We start from the raw sequence: 20325 nt of genomic DNA, 5'->3' as shown, positions 1-20325 counted from the left end.
ACAAACAAGTCCTTAAATACGTTTCCCTGCATGAAAGTTAATTTCCAAGACGTAGTATACGACGTTATTACGCTAATGAATAAATGAGACGTCACGATAATTATTCTTAGGTGACAGACCGATGTAGACCCATGACCACTCGTCGTGAAATCAGTATAACCTCATGACGATGTCTGTTGTTTATTTGACTAATACTCCTGGGAATTGGAATAATGGCAAGTCGGTTCTGATATAACTGTGACCAAGAGTGGGACCAACCGATGATGTTTCTGCGCCAAAAAAAATAAATAAAAAGATAATAATCCCAGACTGGAGTGGAGGCCCTCGGTTAGTAAACTGTCCTTAATGTTTCAAAACGTGCACAAATGAAAAGAGGGGAGTGCCACAATCATGCTTTGTGCAAGGAGTTTGAATGAATTCTACATGACAGACGTCTGCACTGTAGACTATACAAATGATTCGCTCATCACCCAGCGCCCGAACAGGGCACTGGGAAGGGCCTATTGGCTTTGCACTGTGATTGGCTACTTTGTGCACGACCTCCGACCGCGAAGTTAGCAATTCCTATTAGCGAAGCGTTATTTGAAGTTTTTGGTTCGCCAATGGCAATGCTTTGACGCATGCGAAAATGTCGGCTTAAATTGTAAAAATATGGCCTTGATACAATCACGGTCATTTATGTTCTCACTACGAATCACTGATCGAGTGTCTTTTGGCGGTATATTTCAAATCATCTTGAACAGTTTTGTTATGGATGAACTAATAAAGTGAAGTGAGAATATCTTCAGCAATGAGGACGAAAAATTAAAATAGCGAATTGATAACCGCCACATTGAGCGAGCTCGCGCGCCTGGCAGAAATTTACCCGCAATGCTCTGCGCGTCATTAGCTGTGACTCTGTGTGATGAATTTCCTTCATTTAAATCTGTTCCAGGCCATCAGTCCTTCCGAACGCCCTGTTCGGTCGCTCGGCGACGAGCAAACACAAATGATTCTACTCTCAGTCTCTCAGTCCTAAGAAACCTTTAGATAAATACGGCTTACCAACAAACAACTCACTCGTGAATACTTCCCAGGGAACATTCCGCGCATTTTTGATATGCGTGTTATAGAACTTACCCTTTACATTATGACTGCACTGCGTTTTACATTGCACTTACCTTGTTCCTCCTCCCCACAGTCGTGTGCATATCTCGCAGGACACCTTTGGGTGCCTGAACGGTGAGTTCGAGGTTGAACCAGGCGAGGGGGAGACACGCGACGACTATATCAAGGACCAAGGTATCAAGACCTATCTCATTAAGGTCAACAAGGACAACGTAAAGGTAAGAAAAGCTTCCTTGGTCCTCACAAGCAGAGGAACTGAAAATGCACCTTTACGGTCAACGCAAAGAACAAAGAAAAATGCTTGGGTCCTGAGACAGCAAACTTTTCAGGTCCAAAACATAATGTGGCGGCCCCTACAAAAATAGCTACCGTGGCGGCATCGAGACTTCTCGGTGTACTGAACCACCTGAAACCAGGGTATGTAAGCGAACGTTACTCCGTTAGACACTAAACAGTGTGTCCGCGTGTTTCTTAGAAAAACACTGACACGAAATTATTCCTGACACAAAGTACACTAAAGTTACAGTACATCAAGACTGGAGAGACTGTCGGTGAGACTGCCTGCTTTCACTGATGCTCGTTTCCCGTCTCTTTGCTGTCGATTCACAGAAAGCCGCTGCTTTTACCTCCATCATTCTCTCAGACGATGGATCAACGACGAAGAGGTCAGAGGAAGAGGAAAGTGACGTAAAGGTGCGTCAGACAGCTTTTTAGTTTCTATGCCATACAAGAGATGATTTGCAGCAGGAAGCAATGTGATTCACACATTTCACATGTCATCGAAAAAAAAAACAACAGCAGCCCACTGAAGCTTTTACACCACTACAGTAACGTATACCTGTAAGGACATCTAAATACTATTTTCTTAATATCAACACCGTTTATGAATCACACTGTTTGGTACATTGGTCTGGTTAATATTATACTTCAGGCTAATGATGCAAACGGCAAGACTGTTACCTTTGACGAGGAGGTACCGCAACCAAAGCCCGATGAAGGGATTACCAATCGTAAACTGTACGAGGCACTAGTGGAGAGAGAAGCAGACGCGTAAGTAGCTCGCTGGTAGTTGGCAGCAAGTAATGGTCAGTACATCCAGTCACACGCCTAAATTTACCCACAATAACCACCAAAATGACCTTTCTTGGCTCAATCAGAGCAAAGACGAGCGGCATGCGGAGGTTTTCCCTCTGGTTTCGGGATAAGACTTTGGAGGACACATTCCACCGGGAAAAAGAGCGACAGAGCCCTGTGGGTTTTTGCTGTGCCATCATCATCATGGTCTTTGGCTTCTGTGTGCAGATGATGGTCTTGCCGAGGTACGTCAATGAATAAAAATCATGTCCAAAAGAAAGCGAACAGAGAAGGCAATGCTTCTTTTCATGGACTTTTGTAATGATGAATGCTCGCTCGAGCATTGTTTTGGCCTATTAAAATGCAGTTCACGTATTTATTGCTTGCATTAACAGCTGGGGCCCTTAGGTAGCGTCTGTTACCGCAAATGCCTCATAATATCCATGGATACGTGGATGCCTATCGGTGAAAACCGTGCGCTTCCTGGTGAAAACTAAGATTAGAATTACAACTTTTTGAAACTTTTCCCTGTGTAATGGTCAGGGGCAATGCAGTAGCATCGGATACCGGTGATGGTCCCTTGTACAGTACACAGTCTTCTCATTATAAATGATCTTTTTCGATCTTATTCTAGAACCACAGCGAGTTACGTCACATTTGCCGTAGGCTTATTTTTGTTAGTCCTGATCTTCTACATATCGATGGCAACTAGCTTCAAGAACAGGTACCCAGACACACTAGTCTGTGTGTCAAGCTGGATGGAGAGTACGTATGTGGCAAGGACACTGATCGTCACGTGTGTCGCAGTCATCGTTGCTGCATCTGATGTTGTTGACATGGTGAGAACTGTAGATGGGAGGACTGTTCATTCATTGAAAATAACAGCACCTATAGCAACGACCTGCGAAGAAATGCAACATTTAATAGTCCAAGTTCGTCTGTTTACACAAAAGTTAACTCCAGGTTTTTTTTTCAAATATGTGTATACGGCTTCCAATGTAATTTTGATCTTCCAAAAAATAAAGTCGTACCATAAGTATGAGACAGTATTTTGTTGTTAGCTGAGCCTTATTCTAATCGACAGGTTGTTTGCGAGCTGGGGGACTCCAAAATTGAAACTCTGGACACACAGAGCCCAATGTGCATATACGGGCGATATTACACATACACGGGTATACTGGTTCTGGTAAGTAATTCAGATTTTTTTTCCCGTTAATGTTCATCAGAACTTGTAACATTTCCAAGTTTGAACAACTTTCTTTCATTTCGCCAATTTTTTGTTTTTGATGCTCATTAAGTATCAGCCGTAGGCGATGCCACGTCCCTGAAAAATAACTGTGCGGCCCTCGAGTAAACAAACCTCGCCATGCATCATTACTATATTTCTCTTTTCAATAAAAAAACAATGAGCGTTCAACTGTCATCTCTCGCCATCGTAAGGAAAAAGGGACGATGCCAAAAATAATAAAGCTACAAGAACGTTTGGGAGCTATAAGGTCAACGATTGTAGCACATTTTGTTGTGAAACATTCTTCACGTTTTGTTGAATACACCAGCTAGGTGGAATTTCGTATAATTTCTTTATATTCCGGCCACGTTGCTGTGCTCGGCGTAGTTGTCCGAGGGAACCGTCGACAGCGTCCACCTAGTACGATTCATTTCTGTATTATGTTCTTCAAAGTGTGAGTTTTGGAGTTAATAATTTATTTAGACCTGAGTACAGTTCTCGTCGAATTTCTTTTTTGGTGTTGCTTTCACATGATCCCGGGACCTTAATGTGAATGACACAACAATTTGGCTTTTTTGTGCTTTGCAGGTCACCATCACTGTGATGATACACGTTACGCAGTTCATCAAGATGATTCTGATCCTGCTTATTGGCTTGGTGTATACCCTCCTCAATCTCGTCTTCTACAAGGAAATATTTATCAGATACGACAATTACCAATTAGAGCAAGTGAGCACGTGAGTGGCCTTCAACTATTGTATTTTGAAGCAGGTTAAGGTAAACGACTTTCGTTGCATCTCTTCTTGACCTTCTTGACAATGTTATGAATAAAGGAAAGAAATGAACATTATGACGCTCAACAAGAAGGTCATTGGTAGGCTAGACGCCTTTCTTCATAAACCATGTCTTAAATTAGTTCTTTTTCTTAATACTCGATTTTTCATGTGCAACTTAATTCGAAGGATTTTAGGTGTCTCTGATAACGAGTCTAGCGAAATCTCTGTCAAACGATTCGCAACGGAGTCAGTGTTTCAGGTATTATGCTGCAACCACCATGGTGACCAAGGCTTCCAGACCCACTTTTCTCAAACACGTTCATAATATCAAACTATTTCAAGTCTGCGATCATAGTCTCAAATTTTGCATTATCAACGCTGAGTTTGTGTTGTTTTGTTTTTCTTTCAGGCTAAGCCTAACTGATAATCCCAATGAGTTTCCCAGTCGTTACGTTATCACATACCAGCTTCTCGCAGCCGGCTTTGCACTTATCTTCTACAACAGATTTGTGAGTTCATTCCTGAATCAGGCTGTCCTTGGATCAAATCTGTGTTCAATCAGTGTAGTACAGTTGAAAACGGCATTGCAACGAACGAAAAAACTAGTCTTCAGTTTGTGTTTGCTGCCCTCTCTTGCCATTCTATCCGTTGCACAACATGGTTTCACTTTGTTTTCAACAAGTCTGAGATACTAAACGATGAGGGTTTCCCAACGGAGGGGTATTTGACTTTGATTTTTGAATCGGTTTTGCAAAATCTGACAACGGAGAATTGAAATATCTTTGCATAAGCCGTTAATCATGATCATAACGCCAAAGACAATGAAACCTGTAACGGTGGAAATTTTAACGCATAGTGTAGTGGATAATCTGAATAAAAAAACGTTTTATTCCCAAATTTGGTTTTTCTCATGGCCTTTCCCATAGATTAAACACAGTTTATAAAGGAAGCAAACTTTCACAAGTCTCGCAGACCACAATGACCGTATCCTACCCGTTTCGATACATGTTGCAGCTAGAAGTCACCAATAGGTTACTCTTTTACTGGAAGTACGAGACGCGGAAACAAAAAGAAGAAGTTGGCAAATTACGGATACGAAACGAGGTGCTGGTTCTGAACATCATGCCCATCCACGTGGCCAAGCACTTCTTACGGAACAAACGGAAAGACGAGGTGAGTGACGAAAATGCCTATGAACAGTACCCGAGTGCAACTGATGCCAAAAGAATGCCACAGACAGCAGACACAAAGAGCTCAGGTTTCAGTTAAACACCAATCAATATTACACTGGAATAATAGTATAGTATCATTTTCATTTAAGGATATACTGCAGATAGTAACTAAAGAACACCACGTAAAGTCGACTTTTAAAAGAATACTTCATATAAATTCAAACCGAGATCAGCTAAATCATGTATTTAGCCTAGTAACTACTTCTACTGATTATATATAACGGGTTTGCCCTTACCCAACGTATATTAATGAACACTGTATGCTCAGTGCTTGTCCGAGAGCTTGCGAAAAAAACCTCACAAGCTTACTCGGGTGGGACTCGAACCGAGTGCTTTGCCTTATAAACCATTCGTGTCGAGGGCGAGTAGAAACATTCAAGATGAAAATGTTTCTGGAATCTCTTCGGCTTGCGGTTTCAGGATCTCTATGCCCAGGACTACCCGGAGGTTGGTGTCATGTTCGCCTCTATCCCAAACTTCTCCGAATTCTACAGCGAGGATACCATCAACAACCAAGGCACAGAGTGTCTCCGGTTCTTGAATGAAATCATCAGCGACTTTGATACGGTAAGATACGGGTTGCAACAACGTGTGGGTGCATTCATGTCGGGCCGAATACCGATACCTTGTTGTATGAATGCGTGCGCAAGAAAATCATAGACTTACACTCAGAGGAGAACTCACACTGATATCCCGTGACAACCGGCAGTCGCTCAAACTGAACGTCTGGTTGCTATGAACGTTGCCTATATTCCTGACGTCCGATTGGCTTAACAGTGCCAGAACACTGTTCCCACTCATGGCCATGAGTCCATATGTCCATATGGGCATACCGATGTTTAAAGATGTGACTTCACTTCTAAAGTCATTCAGAAACACAGACTCGTCATACGAGATATTGAGGCTGTGCGCATGCATACCGAGACGAATCCGGGGCAACTTTAGGTTACAGTCAGTACAAGAGTATATTTCCGTACAGGACTATCATGAAGAAGTATGAATGTAAATTCTTAAACACTATAACCATATTGAAGTCCGGGAATCGGGTTGGCTGAGTGGTTCTTTCCTCGCCTTTCACCTCTGCTGTGGCCTGAGTTCGATTTCCGGCTCAGTCGACATGTGGATTGGGGTTTCAATCCTTATTCCTCGGGTGTACCAAGAAATGTCCTCTCTGTGGTTGTCTTTTTACCTCTAAAACTGCTCCTTATTGTCTCCTCTTCAAAGGTGCACGTGGATGTGGGTCGTTTGGCGACTGCCTGCGCAGTGCCCATGCCATTCGCTCGACCACGTTTAATGTTGGCATGTACAGCGCATGCAATTTGCGCTTTATAAATGAATAAAATTGTTTTTATCATTATTAATACTAACTAATTTTTCAGAAGAGGCGCGCATACACAAAACCGCAATTTAGGATAGGGGCCTTCAACGGGTCCTTACATTTCCACCTGCCTTTCTCAGCTTCTGAAAGCAGTTCGTTTCCGGAGCATCTGCAAGATCAAGACGATCACCAGCACCTACATGGCGTCGTCGGGGATGGTGGCTGAGCCGGAGAAGATTATTTACGAGGGAGAGCAGGAGCGCTGGCAACACCTTGCCGATCTCGTCAACTTTGCCTTCGCTCTCAGGGACACCTTGGACACCATTAACCAGCAGTCGTTCAACAACTTCATCATGAAAGTCGGTGAGGGGCTCATTATTGTTTACTTTCGGCATTAACCATTCCTCACAGGAAATATTTCCTCACGCATATGGTCAGACCAAAGCGTCTCCCTGGAATTTGACCGTAGTCAATCCTATTTGTCCAAATACGTGTCATTTTAGGTAAATCTATCAGATTGTGTTTTACACTTTACATGCAGACATAAAATCATCATCAGTGACGTGATTTTGATGAATACCAGTTAGAAGTCCTCCATATAAACCTCGCAAATGAGCAAACGATCATTTCAGATGTTTATTCCAGTTGAAGTAAATACAACTGTATCTTATAAAGTATCACCCAAAGAAGTAATTAAAACCAAATTTCTTTGGATACTGACTCCTTAATAGGAAACTAGGGAAAATCCCCAAAAGGATAATGTTTCGTGAGAGTTATAATCGTTTATTGTGTATGTATATTTGAAATAATCGACAGGTATCAATCATGGTCCAGTTCTTGCTGGAGTCATTGGAGCCAGGAAACCACACTACGATATCTGGGGGAATACAGTTAACGTAGCCAGCCGCATGGAAAGCACAGGGAAAGCAGGATTTATCCAGGTGACTGAAATGTTTACAAGTTATGACAAGCACACCAGAACTTCTTCTGCGTTCTCTGTAGCGTACGGTAATAAATTGTGAAACCGAGGTAACAAAACTTGTCAGCTGTCCAACTAATAGAGAGGCGCAATGTTGGTAGTACAACGTCTTGGCATGCTGGTACATGTATGAATCCCAACCTTAACATCATTTCGACAATCGTATCTCGTCTTAACCTTGCAGGTTATTGAAGAAACAATGAAGGTACTGAAGAGGTTCGGTTTCAAGTTTCAGCAGAGGGGTTACGTCAAGGTTAAGGGCAAAGGTGAACTCTTGACCTTTTACCTAATTGGTAAGGAGGAGAAGGATGACCTGCTACCAAATATGATCGTATAATGCAACACAAACTCGAAAGACTATACTGTTTTAGAAACGTTGCATAGCCCAATTGAAGGAGCAAAAGCGGGAAAGAGAACCCTTGGAGAGTTGACTGAGATGCTCGAGTCTGAAGGCTTCGTAGTCTGAAGGTTCGAAGAAACGCTTCCAAGCAGTGCACCCAAGTGATGTCATTAACGAAGGTACAAAATGTTCAAGCGTTCGCAAGAGAAACACACTGACCGATTTGAAGCCCTATGCATTTTTCTCAATTATCTTACTTATCTTACACATCTGCTTACTTGAGGAAATTGTGCCTTCGTCCTAAAGAGTTAATAGGGTTCGTTTATTCAAAGTTTTGTTTCTCGTTTAGATTCAATTAAATTTGTTGTATAAATACAAACATTACAGTTATTGTGTATACTTTTAACAAGGCGAATTGTAAATGATGTATAGTATTCCACTACAACGCTTTAAAGGGACAATTCATTTTGAACTGTCGGTTTTCATATTTTTGAGAACTTGCCGTTGAACAAAAACGAACACAAAACAAGAAAAACACATGAGCAAACAAATGAATAACGCTTATTGAAGGTCGACGGTTTGTAGATACATACACAACCGATTTGAGACCATTCAATTTGAGTTTACCTACCAAACAACTTGAAAGCAGCATAATCTCATCAAACAATGTATATGTTTTGGGTCTTTATCCTGCACATTCAATACACCAAAAAAAACCCTTTTTTTCACGTGGTATTCACTTGAAATTCTAGGTGATGTAAATTAATGTACACAGTATAAATTATTTGAATATATCGTTGAAACTCATTGTACATTTTGTCACATTTGCAATAACACCCAAACTGTGCAATTTATCATTTTTTGTTAAAATTAGATAACATTTTACTATACAAATGTTATTTACGTGGCACGGTTATTTTATGTATATCAGCACATATATCGATAACTATCTTCTTTCAAAATAAGACTTCGGTTTTCCATAAGAACCTTAAAGTTAACATATTTGCAGTTATACAGCGTCCTATTTATTCCTGATGTCCAAATGACACTTTTGCATCATTGCATATTTTGATCCGTTGAAAAGGCTCATTTTTACATTCAACTTAACCGATGTCAAAAGTTCGTAAAAGTATTAATTTCAACTAGAGCAAATGATTCAGTTTATGTATCTGACGTACACTCTGCAAACCTCAAGGAGTACTTGACTTTGCGAAGGTTGCACACAGCAATGTTATGAACGTGCAGAGTACAATGCATCTTTCTCTTGCTATGTCGCAATCAGGGGTTTGCCCCCACCACTGTTTGATAAACTATTGCTGGCCAGGTAGAAAAGCAAACTAATAATTCGTAAAATAGCCTAAAATATCTTACGCATCCGTCATAAACACGAACTGATAAATACTTCCAAATTACTCGAAACCTGTTTCCAGACAAAGGTGAACTGTCTGCAAGCTCTGCTCACCCATATGAAGCATCATCTCAGCAGAAATTATGAATGTACTAGCTGCCAGCAAAGTCACATTATTCACAGGATGGTTTCACGCTGGAATTTAAGCCCATTCTGTGTACTGTGCTTGTGGGAACAGTATTAAAATTTGTTTAAGTACACTTGATGGTGTTTGTTGTTAAGTGCCTTGAACCTGCCTGTAGCCTACATCAGGCTGATCCTTCTAGCGTGGTTTAGTCTCTTGCATAAAGTAAAATTCTGGAGTGATGCAAACTCATCATAGGTTTGCTACATTCTTAAACAGAATGTGCTAAATGAAATTCTGATGTTGCAGTACTCTCACCTATACATTTGTGTGAAGAATAGCTCATGTCGTAACGAACTCATTCAGTAAAGTGTTTATTAAATATTCTAAAGACGCTGTATATTTATTGTTGGAATTAGTATGTTGTTTCAGTCCTGTTTATATTTCTTAATTTGGGGGCTCATGACCATGTGCCTATTGCACATCAACTGATATATTTTTGAACCTATTCCTAACGCAAACTTACCTGGCTATCATTCTATACATTTCTGGTGTAAGTTTTACAATCGCTATTTTGTAGTAGATGATATTATTTGAGCAACATTTAATTTTTACATGATGCATTAGTTATAAAAACGTTCAATTGACGTTTGTTTTTGTATTTTCCTAAATGTTGGTGTTCACTTCAGAAGCGATTATCAGCAACATGTCCCCCCAGGTTTACGTGCCCACGATGAATAAAGTATGGCTGAAAAAGTCACTTAATAATGATATACTGTCTGCAAAATTTAATCAAAATGATCTCTAAAGCCGTTACAGCATTTATAGAAGAATGAAATTTAAAAGAAAACAACTCGTTTTGCTTCTCAACAATCCACTGCCAACTTTACCCTTTAAGAAAACACAGAAAACAGAAACATTATGATGATACGGTTACGTGTCACTCGGGAGACAAAGTTCATCGTACTGACAAGGTAGCGTGTTGGAATGATGTATGTTTTGTATGCGTTTGTTGTTTGTTATAGAGGTAGCAAGTGACCACCGTTTCAATCATGTGAGCAAGCATATTTAGTAGTGCCTTAACACGGTCGTTTAGAATTTCAAGTTCAAACGAAACAAAAACCATATTTGTAAGGACGTTGGTTGTCAATTTATGCGGTAAATTTACTGCTGATATTTATAACTTTTATGTCTTACTCCAGTGAGCACACATCACAATGATTTCAAATAAAGGTGTTTATCTTCACTGCATGTTTGATTTGTTTTGGTGTCGGTGTTCTGCATTATTAAATTGCAGATAACAATCTGAAATGCAGATGTCGTAAGTAAACAAGTATTATACCGTGCATTTTTAAAACACTGCAAAATTGTTTTTGAAGGGAGGTCCTTATTACTTCCGGGCAGTTTGAGGAAGAGTGTATATTAGTAACAAGATTACTCAGGTCCCTTGGCTTTAGGTCGCTGCTTGCCCCTTTCTTGCAAATGCTTTCGCAATATAGAATTTCCCTGCACCTCTGGTATTAAACTTAGCAAATTCTTACCATCAGCTTTATTCCCAATGCGCCAACAGACGAAACGGATTGGTCGGTCACGTGTGACGCCTGGAACATGGTGGTCAGGTCGCCATTTTCGTGCTCATCCCACAATCTCTTCAAGCTGGTTGCGTCCGTTATTCTGCAGCTAAGCAGGAGGCATCAGCTTGGTTTCGTCAACAAACACGCCTTTCATTTTTTCCAGTTGGTCGACAGCTGCATCGACCTCTGATGAAGTCTCCATGAGGCGTTTAAAAAAGGGGTCTTGGAGGCCCTTGAGGAGATTGTCGAACGGGTCTTTGGTATCGACATTTCCTTCCTCGCTGTTACCTTCCTGAGACTCCTTACATCGATGAACTGAGCATCTACATTTTACTCTCCGCTGCTGACCAGCTCTTGGATGGTTTGCAAGAGATTCGGCACCTGTCACCGTGTCACCACTCATGTTCGAAATGGAGGGAGGAAGCACAATCGACGGAACTTCGTCGCTTTCAAATGAATTCTCAGCCTTTTTGGAAGTCAAAGGAATATTCTTTACGGCCATCCTCTGTATGTCAACATCAAGAGTAATTTTACCTAAAAGATATAAACATTTTAATTAAAAAAATGGTAGCGGTATCTATTTTCTCTTTTTCGCCATGCCATGAGGTAGATAGAAAGTGTCTGATCCTTATACCATTCCAATAGTCTCAACATATGCTTCCATCATTCTTGACGTTCAAGAAGAGACTACCTCCTTTTAACAACACATTCAGTATGGAGTTGATTCATGCTATATTTGTAGGATCAGTTGAGAATTTTCTTACCTGGCACAGACGTGAATGTCTTCCGTCTCGATTCTTTTCCTTGGGAAGACACAAACCGGCCGTCTTTTAAGCTTTTGTCTTGGAAAAGGGGGAAAATGACATCTTTTAAATCACGCAGACCTTTTCATGTTTCGACAGATATAAAACAATGTCGTCTTATTAATGACCTTTTGCTTTAAAGAAAGAAACAAGCGATGTGTGGAAATAGCAACCAACCTGATCGCAGCTGGCTTCTATCCGATATATTTCTCTCTTGAATTGGGAATGGCAAGCCTCTTACTTGCACGGTCGATGACAAGTAGCTCTGCGGACTACTTCGTAGACGTGGCTGGTCTTGTCTTGCAGTCTTGCAGTCTTGCAGTTGCCTTTGCTGATCTGGCCATTCAGAACGGAAGGTTTTTGCTGAGCAAAAACCAGTGAAATAGCTGTTGCTTAATTAAGACCTGTGCATTTCGCACCAGCATAAAACATTCAAAACGTGTATTAGAACATAGATCAGCAAGCTTTGTGAGCAGCCTGTTTACCTCTGAAACATGCTTTGCCGTCCTCCGTTTTTCCCTGACTTTTATTTCTGCCGATTTCTTCCAGTGCGCGCGCGAGTCTCTCCGGGGTTGCGTACTCCCTGAAATTCCGTTTCCACAGCAAAAGCATCTCGCTCTTTTGGCGGGAAAAGTTACCCGGGTGCTCTTTTGCAATATCATCGACATCAGCTTTCGAAAGTCCTAGGCGAACGGCAAGAAACTTCCACTCATTCTGCTTTAAATTGGCAGCAACTCTTTCAAGGCCTTGCTCTGATTGGGATAAAAGATACCTTTGTAAATACGTAATGGCTATCCCGGGGTTGCAAAAATAAAAGTTGTCTAGCTTTTTTTATTTTGTTCCAAGAAATTTGCAAGCTTGGTAACACAAAATATGTTAGAAAAAAAGCCCACTATATATAGAAAGGATAATAAAAGACAAAACCTGAACCTCTGTGCCCTCGCTTAAGTTTCTGGACTTATTATATTTTTTTCTGTGCTTACCTTTAATTTGATCCATTTCCTTGTCCTCTCCGTAAACCGTTTACCACTTCACAGCAGCGCCCATTAACGAAATGACTGATATTTCTTACACTCTTCACCGAACAACTGGTTTCTGTTGGCCTGTTTGTTTGTCCGTCTCTCTTAATGTGTACTCATCCATTATCGGATAAGTGTCAGATACAGCCCAAATATTATTACTTACATAAACATGTCAAACTTTTCTTTACTGCTTCAAAACGTGTCAACAAAGTGCCTAACGTTCAACACAGCATCCAAGGACAGGTCTCATCAACAAAACGCTAATTTTTCTCCCATAAGTGTCATTTGTATAAGCCTTGTTCTCACTGCTCTGCCGCCAATTCCAACTTGTATTGTAAACCCATAATAAGTCTCTTTGGTAACACCATAAAACCACTGTAAGACTAGATTACAGCGGGAGCTTGCATTGCAATCTGTTCTGATGACCGACTTTTCAATTTCATAAAGGTCTACGTATAAACACTACCAGCTTCTAGGAGTGCTGAGTATGCCTCCAAATTACTGTTACCGGTATATTATTCAGTTTTCTTATACTTCTGCGTGGACAGAACAAATATTAAGCAATCAGGATCAAGAACTTAGCTCAAGGACAAGCGCCATGACTTTAATGAGTATTTGTATATTCAAACTCGCTCGTTACTGGGATTCAGCCCCACAATCTCATGTTTTCTACAGGAACTGCGATCACAACTCCCGTGTTTGTTTGCATGTGCCTTGAGGAAGTAACCACATTGAACAACACATACCCTGAGGCTATACCTCATACCTCATATTACAGTTTACACGTTCTCTCCTTCAAGCTTCCCTGTAAGCCGAGAGCAACCGTCTCTTTAACCATCTGCCTGTGGACGTAACAGCATTATCCTCAATCACAAGACTTTGTATTTGTATAATATCGTTACTCATCTACTTCTGTCCACTTTCCAAGCTCTGCCTGCAAACACCGTGACTGCCGCGCTTTCTGTGGCCATAAATCCCAAACACCAATATTTGCGAATAAAAAGAAGACATGTGCCGGAAGTAGGAAATTGGTTCGCAGTACATCTTGAGGCATAGACTAGGCACTTCACTAATTGAAAGGTGTATTGTTGCTTGCCAGTACGCGATGCTTATTGGTGAACGATAGGGTTGGAGGGGACAGTCTTCAAAGTTTACAAAAACAAGGGCTGGGCGTTTGCACAGATGTATGCCTCCTTGTGATGGCCTCAAAACTCAAATTCTGCCCTATTCACAGAGATGGTGAAAGAACGTCTCCAGCATTAAGTTTGAAAATAAAATACAGCCTGCCTGCAATGTAAACGACACTCGGATGCGGGCTGCTACAAACGTTCACGATCATAGAATGACGTTATACCCGACGTCGATCATCTGAGTCTAAAAAGGGGGTAATTTGTCAAACCTAAAACACTGTTTCTGCTTTCTTCACACAATTTGAAAGCTACGGTGAGGAACAGCACAGAGAAAGAAAAGATGAAAGGAAGTTTTATACTGAATGAAGGCCCAACCTATATAAGGTTCCTGTGCACTTGCTGCAACTCGAATTCCTTCTGGTGCAAGTTGGCAATCCTTTTGTATAGGTTTTCCCCGGTCAATTTTGGAAAAAGAGCAGCCAATTTAATTTCCCTGTGTTTGAATTTAAGCACTTTTTCCACTGAAGTTTTTTACTTTGTTTTGAACTCGGAATTCAGGCATTCAATTTCGTTTTGAGTTATTCGGATTCCTTTAGCAGTGTGTTTAATTAAGGAAAGCCTCATTCTTTTTCGTGACGAACAATCGTCATTCAATTTAGCAAAGCTAGTTGGACTGGACATTTTTGCTAATTTCCTTATTTTCAATTTCGTAAAGAGGCAACCAATTTTACACAAAGAAAATTTAAATTCAAGTAATATTTCGAAATGTCCAAAACCAAAAATAACAAAACAAACAGCAACAAGTTAACTGAAATAAACAACTTTGGCGAGTCGAATCCTATTTTCTTTATTCCTGTTTGTTTCCCGTAGATTTTGGACCTATTGGTCGTTGTTTTCTTTATTTTCATTTAGGGGGATCGTAAACTGACGAATTCCTATAATCTTTCAGTGATTGTGTTTTAAAACATTCTATTTTCCTCATTGTTATTGGTTTCTTTATGATTTTTCTTTATTCTGGTTTTTATTTTTTACCTAGGCCTATGTTGCTCCCGTCTTCCTAAACCATCAATCTGTTGGCGTGCCAGACATCTTGGTAAAATGTGCACTTCAATTGAGTAATAGCATCAGAGTTCTGAATGGCTGTTTGCTGGAGTAGATCGCACCTCCGCTGCTGCAGGTTCATTCGTGCGTTTTTTGGATTGCACAAATTGCAGAGATGCCTGTCCAATAATGAAAACGAATGACGGAACACACGCCTCGGAAAGGTGCCTGCTTAATCGAATGCTTTTTTGGTTGAATTGTGATAATTTTATTAAATCGAATAGCGCAACGGCACTTTTGCCTAGTCTTAAAACGAAATTGAATGACCGTTTTACAGGTGCTTTCAATTCCGCGCAAAATAGAATGGCACGGAGGTTAGAGTGGCTGCTCATTAGTAGAAATTGACCGGGAAAACCTATACTATATGTATGCTAATTCTATGGATAGCCATCCTTGGTTGGCACTTCAAAAAAATCTTTCAAAACCTCCAATGTCCGTCCGGTGGACAAAGAACACTTAAAACAGAGACATCTAAATTAAGCAATCTGTCCGGCACTGCGTCTTTAACAAACTACTGCAGGTGTTTTGAGCCGGTCCCTAGACCCGCAGGAAGGTACGCACTCACGTTGATAGTTGTACATGTACATGTACATGCCAGATGGACAGGCACTACCCGACAAAATCACAAACACAAGGTTCGTCGGTGCGAGAACAGGTGGCTTGATTATATAGTCATCACACGCACCCGCGCAACACTTAACACTTGGAAGGGCAGGTCTGTGGTCGAGTTATCAACACTTGAATCAAGAGGAGACGCTCCTTATTGATGAGTATAGGAGACTATAATCGGTAAGTTGACTGTAACAATTTCCGTATTTTATTTTACACTCCAATCAGCGAACTGAAACAAATGTTAGACATTGACATTTCCAGGTGAATTTGGGTTGAATTCATTCTATAGGGAAATTGTTTTAGAGGATTTGGGGGGGAAGGGGAAGGAGAACTGTCAATAACGTTGTGTCTCAGGGAGTGTAATGTGTTTGGCCTTGCCCTAATGATAATACTGTAAATAAAAGGCAAACTTTTGTCATTTAATAAACGAGTAAAGTAAAATTCGCCGCCAAGTCAGGTTAGTGAATTCGTAAAAAGAAACCCTACACTGAGCAGAAGTTTACTAAGTCTTGTGATTATCGTCACATTTCTGATCCCCGTTATTTCCCGATACATTTTTTGTACAGAGTACATCTTTAAGGCGCCTATCCAAAAGTAAATGTTTGGCGCCTATCCATATGTAAATGTTTGGCGCCTATCCATACGTTAATGTTTTAGGTGCGTTGCGTACACGATGCGTTACGGTGAGTGGCACTTCCTCGGACTCAAAAATTGACTCCATAAACATAACACACGTGTGCGTTGCGTTTGGCCAACAAAAAATGATCAAACTCGCCCCAGGAGCGATTTTGACGGATACACAACACTTAATTGGAGCAAGTGCTGACGCGCGTATGGAAAGGCGCCTTTAGGCAATCTGGTTACGACACTGATGAAAAAGCAATGTTCCGGACTGTTATAACACCTTACTGTCACAAAATGTCACAGGCTTAGATGTCATGTTTAATCATTGCTTTTTTCTTCCTTTATATATAGTTATTATCTCGAAAGTACATATAACACCAACAATGCCAAAAGTTGCCCTTTATCTTAGGTATTTGCACACAACTAGAATGGCACAAAATCAATCCAATAAAGGGGTTATCTTTATGTTCGATCAGCGATAACCTTCTTTCTGTTAATAAAACGAGTGATAAATCGAGGGGCCTAGGTTTCACGCTATAAATAAAGGTAAAAAAATCTTCAGACGCGCAACTCCGTTGTGTTGTAAACCAATACTGACTTTGTCATTCGAGTAATTTATTTTACTATGCTTAGGGAATGGGTGCTTTCATCATGATTTACCATTAACTGACGAGATATTTATGAGCTAGGGAATTTCTATCATTGCACTCTATGCTGGGAGGCGTAATGTGTCAGCTATTGCCTTTACATTGTGACTTATTTTACTACATGTCGGCTTTTGTCGTAAATCATCAAATGGCAACTGCTGCATACGGTCTTTTTGACTAGGTTCTCCGATATTTGTAGATATAATTATTCGAATTTCCTTCTTGATTTGGCCATTTTTCTGGTGCAATGGAACGATCTGTGGTAACTACAAGCAAGAAGCACTGCCTGGGGTGCTTTCAAGGTTTTATAATCATCATATCCAGTATTCAATCGAATTCCATGCTGGAGGAGGTCCTTCCTCCAGGGGTAGGTTAAATACTGACTTTCCTTGTGTCCCGTATACACGAAACACCTGTCTGACGTGCCTGCTGGAATATGACCTTTCGGAAAATGTACGGGGGGACTATATACAAAGCATATATACAAATGACCTGATATTGGAATCAATATTTAAGTGTGATACACGTAAGTCTGCTTTATATTCACACATAAAACGGAGATTACAGTTATTGATTTGGATATTTTTATATTTGTATTTTTATATTTTTATATTTTATATTATATTTTGGAAGCTAGAATATCATTGACACGTTATAATACGTAAAAACATTGGGAATTGTTTCCTTGTCGCCTACAAGACGAAAACAAATACAAAAGAAAAATCAAGACGTAATACAATTACATGATTATGTGTGGCCGTCTTTGTTTTACTGTCTGTTTGCGTCCGCGTGTGCGGAAACACAATAATGTGAACAAACTCATTTCCCAGTAATGTCGCGCAAGCATAACCAAATATTTATCCAATGTCGGCAAAAATAATGCGACTTTTTTCAACCTGCGTGCTTCGTTACGGATATACATCACCTCCTAGCAACGAGGTCCCGACCTTAGCGACGGGGCAAACACTGGCGTCTTTCTTCCGCCAGTGAAAGTCGAGAAGAATTCTCGGGATAGGATTTTCTGCTCTGGGATGCAAAAATGATACTTGGGTTTTGGTTAACGGTTTAATGTCACGTTGGCCTATGGGAAATAAGATACAAAAGTTGAAAATTCCAGTCTGGTAGCTTGACAGGGGTCAAATGAATATCATGCAAACGCAACATGAGGTGCGTTGGGTTTTTCGTGCAATCACTACATCCATGAGAAACAGCTAAAAGAGCTATTTTAAGTGGTCGTGTTACATTTATAGGTACACGGCAAAAACTGGGGTGATTAATTTAACACCCCCGGTGTAACCAGAGGACTACACCAACACTTTACAACAGTGTTAAAAATGTTAGTGTTATTTGGTGTTACTTTTAACACCTTCCAGTGCACTTTCACATTTGTAAGTGTGCAGTGTAACACCAGTAGTGTTAAAGTAACACTCTATGGTGTGTTCATTTGATAACACCAAAAGGTGTTGATTTTAACCCCACAGTTGCTGACACTAGCTTGCAGTTATTACTGTTGTGAGCAACCCAATGATTAAACACTGTTGCTGGTCTGGTAGGCATGGGGGCTGTTTTTTTTTTGGGGGGGGGAGGGGAATCCTGAGAAATGCAAGACAGGGGAACACGGACAACACAGCCCGTGGTGCGGATTAGTCAATCTGATTTAATCCGCTCGGTGGGCAGCCTTGAATGCCTACTCATCTGCGAAATGAAGACGGGATGAAGACCATTGGAGTTGATACGGGAACTCTATAATTAAAACTGAAGCACTCATGGGAATCGGAAAGCAACTACGAGGGGTGCTTGTAGTATTGATGTATTGCGGCAGGTGTCCATACTTGAGCGGCTGTCGGATTTGACAGACCCTCCTGTGGAATTACTGAGGAGTGGAGTATTACATGTGGGAACACTACAAGGGTCAAACCACACAGATGTCATGGGTCATTTTATTGTCCGGTGGACATTACTGAAAGGTGGAATATCTTTTTTCATTGCAACATTTTCAGTTCTTGAATCCACTTTGTTTACGTTCTTCCTGCTCTTTGCTGTTGTCGGAAGTATACATGTACAGTACACCGTTGAGCCCTAAAGCCAACCTTGCAGTCTGCTCGTACGGGGCTAGCCTACGTATGGTCTCCCTCGGACCATGGAGCTAGGCTCGGACTAGACTGGCACAAAATATACAACACAATGGCACTGGTTCCATCATGCATCAGCCGTTGACTATGTAACACTACAAACAATAGCCGTAGAGTGTATCCAGCTGCAGCCACTAATGTTGCATGTTGCCACAAAGGGAAGCAGTTAGTGTATAGTGTTTATCTGTTGGACTTGCCATACCTGAGATGTTTCTTTAAATCTGCAAAGGTTCTTAAGTGCAAAATACATTTTGAAAGAGAGAAAGGAGTAATTCCTGACAAGTGATCTTCCAATTTGCTCAAATTCCAGGAAGCTGCAGCCACTGTCTCTAGCGGCCTGGGGGCAGATTTGAACAGAGGAGTGATCGCAAATGGACGGCTTAGTAACCTCGTGAAAACAGGTAGAACAGGCATATAACACTTGTCCGGTAGTCTTGATAGCAGAAGTGGGTATGAACCTACACCGGGTATAAGTGGGAAAGGGACATCGAAACAGCTCATTAATATAAGGATACGTGTAAGTAACACAGACGTGATTCATAGCTGAGGTTGTTAACTTCAGCCCTTCAGGTTAAACTCAATGATAATTATTTTATTTCATTGCAGTAACCATTTGCCAGACTACTGATGCTCCGACAAAGCTGGAAGCCTAAAAAGTCCCGTCTGATGATGAAGCAACTTTCTACTTGAAAAGGGTAAGTACTTATGATCCAGTTTTTTACCTCATTTTCAAAATATGAAATAACTTCGACGCGCCTTTAATCAATAACACTCTGAAGAAAAAAACCCTAAATAAATTAACGCCTGTTTAAGTTCGACACATACTGCTTCTGTCATAAACCAATGAGCCAGCCTCGACCAGTTTAATTCTCAAAGACAGAAAGCAAATTATATTGGCCTAAAGATTACAATAAACGACATGTTAACTTTGAAAAAAAAATCCACTTTGTAACTTTAAAAACAAATGCTTTTTCCCGCAAACCAAGCAACATTACAGTGTTTGGTATATAGTCAATACCAGTTTAGTACACACGTTATTATGCTAGTCACTTAAAACATTATCCACAGTTTAAACAGCACCAGTTACCTAAAAAATCGATCCACACTTTGTTCGATATAGGAGTGTGTGCCTATGAGCTTAAAGTTGGAGAATG

The 20325-nt window shown here is 40.7% G+C and overlaps 1 protein-coding gene, 1 long non-coding RNA gene and 1 pseudogene across 4 annotated transcripts in view; 2 read left to right on the top strand and 1 right to left on the bottom strand.

Annotated features, from left to right (window-relative positions):
* The window catches only part of LOC110978247 (adenylate cyclase type 3-like), a 41459-nt gene extending 30682 nt beyond the window's left edge, over nucleotides 1–10777 (top strand). For both annotated transcript variants that reach the window (XM_022233065.2, XM_087133094.1), the window contains exons 8-20: nucleotides 1181–1325; nucleotides 1717–1800; nucleotides 2039–2157; nucleotides 2265–2426; nucleotides 2816–3020; nucleotides 3266–3367; nucleotides 3998–4146; nucleotides 4595–4694; nucleotides 5200–5358; nucleotides 5838–5984; nucleotides 6876–7098; nucleotides 7552–7676; nucleotides 7899–10777. In XM_022233065.2, the coding sequence (XP_022088757.2) occupies nucleotides 1181–1325; nucleotides 1717–1800; nucleotides 2039–2157; nucleotides 2265–2426; nucleotides 2816–3020; nucleotides 3266–3367; nucleotides 3998–4146; nucleotides 4595–4694; nucleotides 5200–5358; nucleotides 5838–5984; nucleotides 6876–7098; nucleotides 7552–7676; nucleotides 7899–8051 (1873 nt within the window). In that variant the 3' untranslated portion in view covers nucleotides 8052–10777. The remainder of the gene's footprint in view (nucleotides 1–1180; nucleotides 1326–1716; nucleotides 1801–2038; nucleotides 2158–2264; nucleotides 2427–2815; nucleotides 3021–3265; nucleotides 3368–3997; nucleotides 4147–4594; nucleotides 4695–5199; nucleotides 5359–5837; nucleotides 5985–6875; nucleotides 7099–7551; nucleotides 7677–7898) is intronic.
* LOC147799891 (uncharacterized) lies at nucleotides 10775–12515 on the bottom strand (annotated as a pseudogene). Its single transcript, XR_015424559.1, has 3 exons — nucleotides 12389–12515; nucleotides 11865–11942; nucleotides 10775–11634 (listed from the first exon to the last, which is right to left on the bottom strand). The product of XR_015424559.1 is annotated as an uncharacterized LOC147799891 (transcript).
* Nucleotides 12516–15764: 3249 nt separating this feature from the next.
* LOC147799890 (uncharacterized) lies at nucleotides 15765–20064 on the top strand. Its single transcript, XR_015424600.1, has 3 exons — nucleotides 15765–15945; nucleotides 19482–19572; nucleotides 19778–20064. It is a non-coding gene; the product is annotated as an uncharacterized LOC147799890 (long non-coding RNA).
* Nucleotides 20065–20325: the final 261 nt, after the last annotated feature.

Source organism: Acanthaster planci, linkage group LG02, assembly GCF_054643075.1.
Source record: "Acanthaster planci isolate LZ-2023a linkage group LG02, COTS_SCS, whole genome shotgun sequence".
In the NCBI taxonomy this organism is placed as follows: domain Eukaryota; kingdom Metazoa; phylum Echinodermata; class Asteroidea; order Valvatida; family Acanthasteridae; genus Acanthaster; species Acanthaster planci.
Note: the sequence above shows the minus strand (reverse complement) of the source record. Positions and strands in the feature narration are given on the sequence as shown.